Here is a 7,850-nt window from a genome sequence, read left to right as displayed (position 1 = left end):
GGGTGGGGAGGAGCAGCCGCCCTGTACTTCCCCTTCGCCGCTAGCTCTACAACAGCCTGATTTCCCCGAAATGATGGGGCGGCACCGACCAATAGGCGCCCTCGCGGCTCCTCGGGAGGCGGGGCCGGGCCTGGGTTGGGGGAATCCCGCTAAGTGTTTAGATTTCTCGCCGGCGCCGCTGCCCCGGCAGAGCGCGCCACTCCTTCGTCGAGGCAGGACGTGCGCCGGAGCCCGGCCGGGCCGAGGCCGAGGGAGCCGCGCCAAGCCAAGGCCAGCCGTGCCCCCCGCCCCTCGACCCGCGCAGCCTCTGCCTTCGCGCCGCTCCCTGCGGGATCGCGCTCGCCGCAAGGACACCGCCGCGCCAGCCGACCGGGACCCTCGGGCGCCGCGGGTGGATCGCGGCCGCTGCGGAGGTGAGTCGGTGGCGTCGAACAAAGGCGCGCGGGGCTCCGGGAAGCGGGGCCGACCCCCGGCCGGGAGAGTCGCGGGCGCGCGGCGTCGCGGGGGCCCCCGCGCGGGCTCCGGAGGGCGCTGGCGGAGCGGCGAGCCGCGGCGGGGAGGGCGGGCCGCGCGGCGTGGACCGCCCACGAGCCGAGCCTGCCGAGCCTGCCGGCGCCCGGCCGGGTCGCGGATCTGTGTGCGCGGAGCCCCCGGGCCTCTGCGCCGCTCGGTAGACCTGCCGCGCGCATCCGTTAGCGGTGCGGGAGACTCGGCGCCCCCAGCTCCGCGCCCAGGCCTCAGGTTTCGGGCTGTACGTGCAGGTGTTGGGGGGGGGGGGACTTGCTGCCTGAAAGGCCGGTGGACCTGCTGAGGCTACGCATGCGAAGAGGCGCCACAGGTGTTCCTTCGGCTACTTCGCGGAGGACGGGAGCCAGACCGGGAGGGGTACCTGGTCTGGGAGCAGCATAGAACAGACTGGGGGGTGCAGGGTCCCGGTAGAGTGCAGGGTGGTTGCTTGCCACCAGTGCACGGCTAGCTAGTGGTAGCGGCGGCAACTCAAGTAGGGGGATTTATGGGCATCAACCAAAAGAAGCCTGTCCCTTACCAAAGGATTTGAATTTGGGGAGGAAAGTTCTGGCATTAAAATATCTGTGTATTTTGTCTGTTTCTTCTGCACATAAATCCTGAAACTATCACTTGCACGCCTGTCTCCTCCCCAGAGTGTTTAGAGGATCGTGAGGGAAGGGGCTTAATTGTTTTTGCCCATGATGCTGAAAATATTTGGAGAACAGTTTTGTTCTGGTGAAAGCCTTCTTTCCCATGATTATACTACTTGGTACCTGGTGGAGGGCAGGGGAGAGTTAACTGAATGACCTTGGGCGGCGGTGGGGGGGTGGAGGTGGGGGTTGCAGGCAGGGTAGTGCCTAAGGGGCTGCTCTGCAGACTCCAAACAGGAGCGTCTGTTTTCTCTTCACAGCCAACATGCCCATCACTCGGATGCGCATGAGACCCTGGCTAGAGATGCAGATTAATTCCAACCAAATCCCAGGGCTGATCTGGATTAATAAAGTGAGTGTCACCTTCTGGGTTTTTATGCCACTATTTTAACACATGTTCTTTGAGGGGACCGAAGCTTCAGATGCAGCTCAAAAACGGAAGTGATGAGGAGGAGGCAGATGTGTTTGTTTCCCAGTGGGTCCTGCCTGCAGGCAGTATGCAAGGGCCCAGCCTTGGGCCGCTCTGCCTTCTTCCCTTCCTTGATATGGACAGGGCACTCACCTGAGGGCACTGACAGTTTGCATCAGCAAGACTCTCCCCGCATCTGCAGAGCCAGAGTTCTGGTCTCTTTTACGAGAGACTCCTGCAAACATACAGCATCCTACAGGGTTCCAAACAGCCAGGAGGCAGAGAAATGAGCACCTAGTGGTGAGAAGATGGCTGGAGGAGCAAGGGACCTGAGAATTAACCTTGCACTGCTGGCCCAGGCTCAAGAAACCTCATGCTGGTGCACAAACCCTGCAGACATAGTAGTAATAACAATATTCATAATAATGCTTACTGTCCACTCCCTATGAGCAAGTGTGATTACTGTGCTACGTCTGTTACTTACGTTGTGTCATTTAATCCTCACAGTAGCCCTGTGAAGTAGATCCTGTTAATAGCTCCATTTTCAGATAAGGAAAACTGAGGCACTGAGAAGTAGATAATGAGATGACACAAAAAGTGATCAAGTCAAGATTTGAACCTGAGCAATCAAACTCAGAAATCCAAAGTGTTAACCACCAGTAATGATAACAGTGAGACTTAGTCTTTATATTTGTCACTGTGATTTCTCATTTCACAGAAGAGAAACCAATGAGGGACCAGGAGGTATAGGGACAGTGCCAGTGTCACACAGGTAGTCAGCATCCAAGACTGGCCCAGGGCTCCCTCCCTGTGTAGGAGCCAGTGGTCCCAATTGTCCTAAGCATCCCCATTTAATGGATGGAGTTTTCACTTCTGCGTTGGTGCTGAAAAGCCAGAGAGCATCCCAAGGTGCTCCTTATGGGTCCCAGCACACCTGTAACAGGCAGAGGGAGAGCTTTGGTGAGCTGATACTGCCATAGCTCTTCAGAACCCAGAGCCCCTTCTGAGAGATCTAGAATGATAGAGTAGTCTGTTTAAGCCATTCTCAGGATGGGTCAACTCAAGCCAGATGTCAGGGTGAAAAGGGGAAGTCAGCTTTTTCTCAGACTGGGGGGGGGGGGGGGCGCGGCGGGGCTGGGCAGGCTCCTGCTAAAACCCTGTGGCTTCTGAGCTGACACAGCCTTGTATATATGTGTGTGTGTGCCATTCAGGAGGAGATGATTTTCCAGATTCCATGGAAGCATGCTGCCAAGCATGGCTGGGACATCAACAAGGATGCCTGTCTGTTCCGGAGCTGGGCTATTCACACAGGTGTGTGCCCTGGTCTCCAGCCCTGGAGGGCCAAGGAGAAGACTAGAGGAATCACTTCTATTAACACAGAGGCTCTTCATCGGGTTCCTTGAGATTGTGTACAAAATTTGGGGGTGAGCAGGGGGCAGATTTGTATTTCTGGGGAAAAGTTCCATCATTTCAGCAAGTTCTTAAAGGAACCTGTGAAATCAGCGTCTTCAGCAAGTTCTTAAAGGAACCTGTGAAATCAGCGTCTTAGAAAGTGTGATTTCAGGGAGTTTGTAGCTGGATTAAAGCTCCTTGGGGCAAAAGCAGTTGTGAGCCTGGATACTGAAAGACCCAAGTCTTTGATTTTCTTGATGTTTACCAAGGTCCTGGCCCAAGGCCCATCTGGTTGGCAGCCTCTTTTTATCCTTGAGGTCTGGAGCTCTTGGTCCATCTCAGATCAGACAGCACACCTATCAGTAACTGTTCTTTGATGCCTCCTCTTTGTCCACTGCTGTGTTTGGAAACATCAGATAAACCCTAGTCTTTATTTAATCTCTGGCTGCTAACAGCCCAAGCAGGGAGACTGGTTCTGGTCCAGCACCAGTACAGCCCGTGAAGACATACAGGCCCTCTAGTGCTTCTGGCTGGGCCCTTCAGAAAGGTCTGCTGGATGTGTCTGAGTCAAGCATGGGCATTTGAGAAGCCCCAGGGCTTGTAGAGGGTCACCCAGGAATACCGTCTGTTTGGCTAGTGTGGATCTCTGGCAGCATGAGAGCTTAGGGGTACTCTTGCCTTCCTCCTCCCAGGCCAGACAGCAGCTAAGGATTCCCACCTCTGGTCCTTATAGTCCTCTTCACTCTTCTGCCGACTAGGTCGATACAAAGCCGGGGAAAAGGAGCCAGATCCTAAGACATGGAAGGCCAACTTTCGCTGTGCCATGAACTCCCTGCCAGATATTGAGGAAGTGAAGGACCAGAGCAGGAACAAAGGCAGCTCAGCTGTGCGGGTGTACCGGATGCTCCCACCCCTCACCAAGAACCAGAGAAAAGGTATCCAAGGGCTCTGGATCCTTGGGAAGCTCAAAGGGAGGGAAGAAGAAGGGCAGCGGGGGCTGGTGTACCTGTACCAAGACTGATGGCCCATCTGCTTTGTAGAGAGAAAGTCCAAGTCCAGCCGAGATGCTAAGAGCAAGGCCAAGAGGAAGGTGAGTGTGGCCCTGAGCTACTAGTCTTTGGTCCCCCGGGAGTCAGGGTGGGCAGTGGGAGAAGTGCCACGGCAAGCCTGGGCCTAAGCTCCTTTCTCTTGTTGCAGTCATGTGGTGACTCCAGTCCTGACACCTTCTCTGATGGACTCAGCACCTCCACCCTGCCCGATGACCACAGCAGCTACACAGCTCACGGCTACATGGGGCAGGATTTGGAGGTTGAGCGGGACCTTACTCCAGGTGAGGTAGGCCAGGTCTGGCAGGAGGCCACACAAGGTCACAATGGGATGGCTCCTTCTTTTGGGTCCAGGAGGCAGCGTGCTTGAGGAGGGGGTGGCAGGTTGGAGCAGGCCGCGGGGTCAGGGATGCTGCATGTCTTGCAAACTCAGAAAGCAGCCAGTTCTGACCTGTGGTTTCTGCTGTCCCTCAGCATTGTCACCGTGTGCCGTTACCAGTACTCTCCCTGACTGGCACGTCCCAGAGATAGTGCCGGACAGCACCAGTGACCTCTACAGCTTCCAGGTGTCACCTATGCCCTCCACTTCTGAAGGTTTGTGCCCTTGCGGCCCACATGCCTGCCTGTTTGGGTCCTGGGGAGGGTTTCCTGAGGGAGAGAAGATGCTCAGAACTCTACCTGGCACTGACCGAGATGACTGTGCTGTGCTGGAGAAAAGAGGGAAGGGGGCCCAGGGGCTGTATTTGGGTCTGAGGTTGCTCAGTTCCCTGGCTCCTCTGCAGCCCAGTCTCTGTGGGTGAGGAAGGAAGCAAGGGGGTGGGAAGAGGTGTGGCTTCAGGGTGCGGGAGGCTGAGTCACAAGGACAGTGTCCTGTTCTGGAATGTCCATAGCAGGTACATGTCTGCTGGGAGGTATGTGTGTGTGTGTGTGTGTGTGTGTGTGCGCACACGCACGTGCGTGGTAGGGCAGGCACTATGGTGGAACTGCAGGGGCAAGCCTGGTTGACTACCAGCCAACCTCTAACCTCTCTGCTCTTCCCCATCCACAGCCACAACAGATGAGGACGAAGAAGGGAAATTAACTGAGGACATCATGAAGGTAAAGCGCATTCCTCCCTGAGCGCTCTTGTGAAGTGGCTGCTTCTTAGGAGAGAGAAAACTACTTAGAGCTCAACACATTGGAGGGTGGAGGCAGCTGCTACTGTGACCTGGCTGCTTGTATCATCCTATAAGTGCCACATCCACTGTGCCCTCCTTGGCTGGTGGGAAAGACACTGGGGAAGTGAGGACAGTGGGGAGGCCTGGTTTCTGACAGGCTGTCCTGGAGGCAGCCCTAGGGCCTGGAACCACTCTGAGTCAGCCAGCACCAGTGCCTGGTCCCTGGCCTGCGTCCTCTGCCCCAACAGGCCCCAGGCCTGCTGCCCTGTTAGTTAGGGAAGTGCACATCAGGTTTTAATAATCAGCTTTTGGGATCTGGGATCTGATGAGGGATTTTTTCCTTTTCTTTGTTTCTTTTCTTTTTTTCCTTAAAGCAAATTATTCTCCAGGGGTGTGTTGTTTTTTTTTTTTTTTTTTTTGTCCTGCTTCAATCTTAAAAGCGAATATAAAACAGTTGTTGCAGTAGTTGTACCCAGGCTGTGTTTCATCAGCATAGAAAACTTGAGACGTAGGCATAGCTCCCTATCTCTAGCTTTTCTTTTCTTTTCTTGACTTGTGATGCTGTTACTTTATGCCACATTCCTGGTTGGTATGTCCTCACTCAGCTGAGGGGGAAAGTCTTAGGAGATTCTGTGCCAGAGGGGAGATGTAGGAGCATGAGTCCAGGGCAGATCCACAATTCGCAGGCCCCTGTCCTAACCACAGTCCACATTTGCATCCATCTGAGAACATGCAAATGACCAAGGGTACGATGCTGGTAGGGAAGGTTTGGCTCACTGAGGGCAAGACCAGAGGATGAATCTGCCCTGGAAGTAACCTGATGGTTCCTTATTCCTCTGTCACCAGCTCTTGGAGCAGACGGGGTGGCAGCCGACAAACGTGGATGGCAAGGGGTACCTGCTAAATGAACCTGGGACTCAGCCCCCCTCTCTCTATGGAGACTTCAGCTGCAAGGACGAACCAGAAGTTGACAGCCCTGGGGGTAAGAAGTCCCTGTAGCTGGAAGGTTTCTCCGAGAAGCGAGAAACTGGCAGGGGGTGGGTAGGAAAGGGCTGGGGGACTGGGCTAGGGAGCAGGAGAGGCAAAGCATCTTTCTTCAACTCTTCTTGGTACAGACAGCTTACAAACTGGCTGCTGCTCCCACGTACTCAGGTCTGCCTGAAGATGGAGGCAGGGTGCTTACTGCCATGTGGGGACAGTAGAGGCGGCTGTGTCTGTGGCCTACAGGGATAGGGCTGAGGGGCAGGAGGGGAACACACCTGTCTTTACCCTCCATCCTCATACAACCTTCTTCACATCTTCTAGGGTATGTTGGGCTGATCTCTTCAGATCTGAAGAACATGGACACCAGCTGGCTGGACAGCCTGTTGACTCCAGTCAGACTGCCCTCCATCCAGGCCATTCCTTGTGCACCATAGCTGGGCCCTGGCCCCTTTGACTCCCCTAGGTGTTGAGCAGGACCTGGCATCATGGTTGCCATGATGCAAAGAAACAGGATTCCTGTGGGCTCCTTGACATGGCAGAGAATGACTCCATTGCTGAGCAGGGATGGAACCTCCCTCCTTAGGACAGTGACCCTTTAGGTTCTGTTAGGCCAGGGTCTGGGCTCATCTTGTGGGGTAAAGCTGGCCCTGCCTCCTGGGAAGATGGGATTATGAGATTGATGTGTCAGATGGAACTCTCAGAGAGGAGTCAGCCTCCAGCTTTCCCCCTCAGCCCGACTGCCTTGAAAGGGTCTCGCTGTTGCTGAGGTGGCCCAAGGGAACAGACCAGTGACCTCAGAGAAGCACAGCACCAACCCCAGGGCTGGCTCTGCACTAAGAGACAATTGCACTAAGGGAATCCTGTTCCCAGAGACCCTCCCCCCCTTCCCAGCTGAGCCCTAGGGACTGTTCCAAAGCCAGTGAAATGTGAAGGAAACGGGGCCCTGCAGGACAGTGCTCCCTCAGCTGTAGAGGAGCTCCGCCCTGCTTGGGCTCAGGGGCTTGGGAAAGAACATGGCACTTTTTCTTGTGGACCTTGCCACTTTTCTGATCAGAGGTGTACACTAACGTCTCCCCCAAGCTCTCAGCCTTTACATTTATTTATGTTGTGCCTTGCCCTGCGCCCACCTGCCCCCTCAGGCAGGCCCTGGCAGCCCTCAGCAGGCCCTGGGAGGGAAGTGGGAGCGTCTTGGTGTGATTTTTAAAATTGGAAACGCCATCTAACCACTAAGTCATGTGTGACCACATATGTACATGTGTGTAAATATGTACATTTATCTTTTTATAAAAAGTTAATTGTTTATAAAGGGTGTGGCCTTTTATTTAGAGATAAACTGCAAGTGGTTTTTTTTCTTACAGAGACATTTTATTTTGATGGAGTCATTCTTGGCATCCTGCCTGAACTTGACTGGGGGGTGAGCAGTGACATGCATCTATTGCAGAAGCCTTCCAGTTATGTTCATAGAGAAGATGACAGGAAAAAGGGACAATCACAGTACAGGGACATGCTCATATAAATATAATCACTTGCCCTTAGATTTATAGCCAGGCTGTGAGTTGAACTGGGGCTCCAAGGTCTGGACAGTGTTAGGTTTTTCAGTTCTGAGTAATGTGTCCCATAAACTATATGTCCTGCTAAACTCAAATCCAAGGGTATTCAGATGCTACTTCAAAAAGTTAACAATTAGTACTGCATGGTCATGGAC

At 54.2% G+C, this 7,850-nt stretch overlaps 1 protein-coding gene across 1 annotated transcript; it reads left to right on the top strand.

The window, feature by feature from the left end:
- The first annotated feature begins 211 nt into the window (after nt 1-211).
- Nucleotides 212-7,451, top strand: IRF1 (interferon regulatory factor 1). Its single transcript, XM_072840961.1, has 10 exons — nt 212-413; nt 1,418-1,509; nt 2,778-2,877; nt 3,717-3,893; nt 3,999-4,048; nt 4,156-4,288; nt 4,479-4,598; nt 5,053-5,102; nt 6,008-6,143; nt 6,467-7,451. The coding sequence occupies exons 2-10, from the start codon at nt 1,423-1,425 to the stop codon at nt 6,577-6,579; spliced, it is 966 nt and encodes a 321-aa protein (XP_072697062.1). The 5' UTR covers nt 212-413; nt 1,418-1,422; the 3' UTR covers nt 6,580-7,451.
- Nucleotides 7,452-7,850: the final 399 nt, after the last annotated feature.

This window comes from Canis lupus, chromosome 10 (genome assembly GCF_048164855.1).
Source record: "Canis lupus baileyi chromosome 10, mCanLup2.hap1, whole genome shotgun sequence".
Classification (NCBI taxonomy): Eukaryota; Metazoa; Chordata; class Mammalia; order Carnivora; family Canidae; genus Canis; species Canis lupus.
The sequence above is the reverse complement of the archived record's forward strand: the minus strand, read 5'-3'. Positions and strand labels throughout refer to the sequence as shown.

Coding starts and splice junctions, on each gene's coding strand:
- IRF1 (XM_072840961.1), top strand. CDS start 1,423: ATGCCCATCACTCGGATGCGCATGAGACCCTGGCTAGAGATGCAGATT. Junction 2,878..3,716: donor GAGCTGGGCTATTCACACAG/GTGTGTGCCCTG, acceptor TCTGCCGACTAG/GTCGATACAAAGCCGGGGAA. Junction 5,103..6,007: donor TAACTGAGGACATCATGAAG/GTAAAGCGCATT, acceptor CTCTGTCACCAG/CTCTTGGAGCAGACGGGGTG.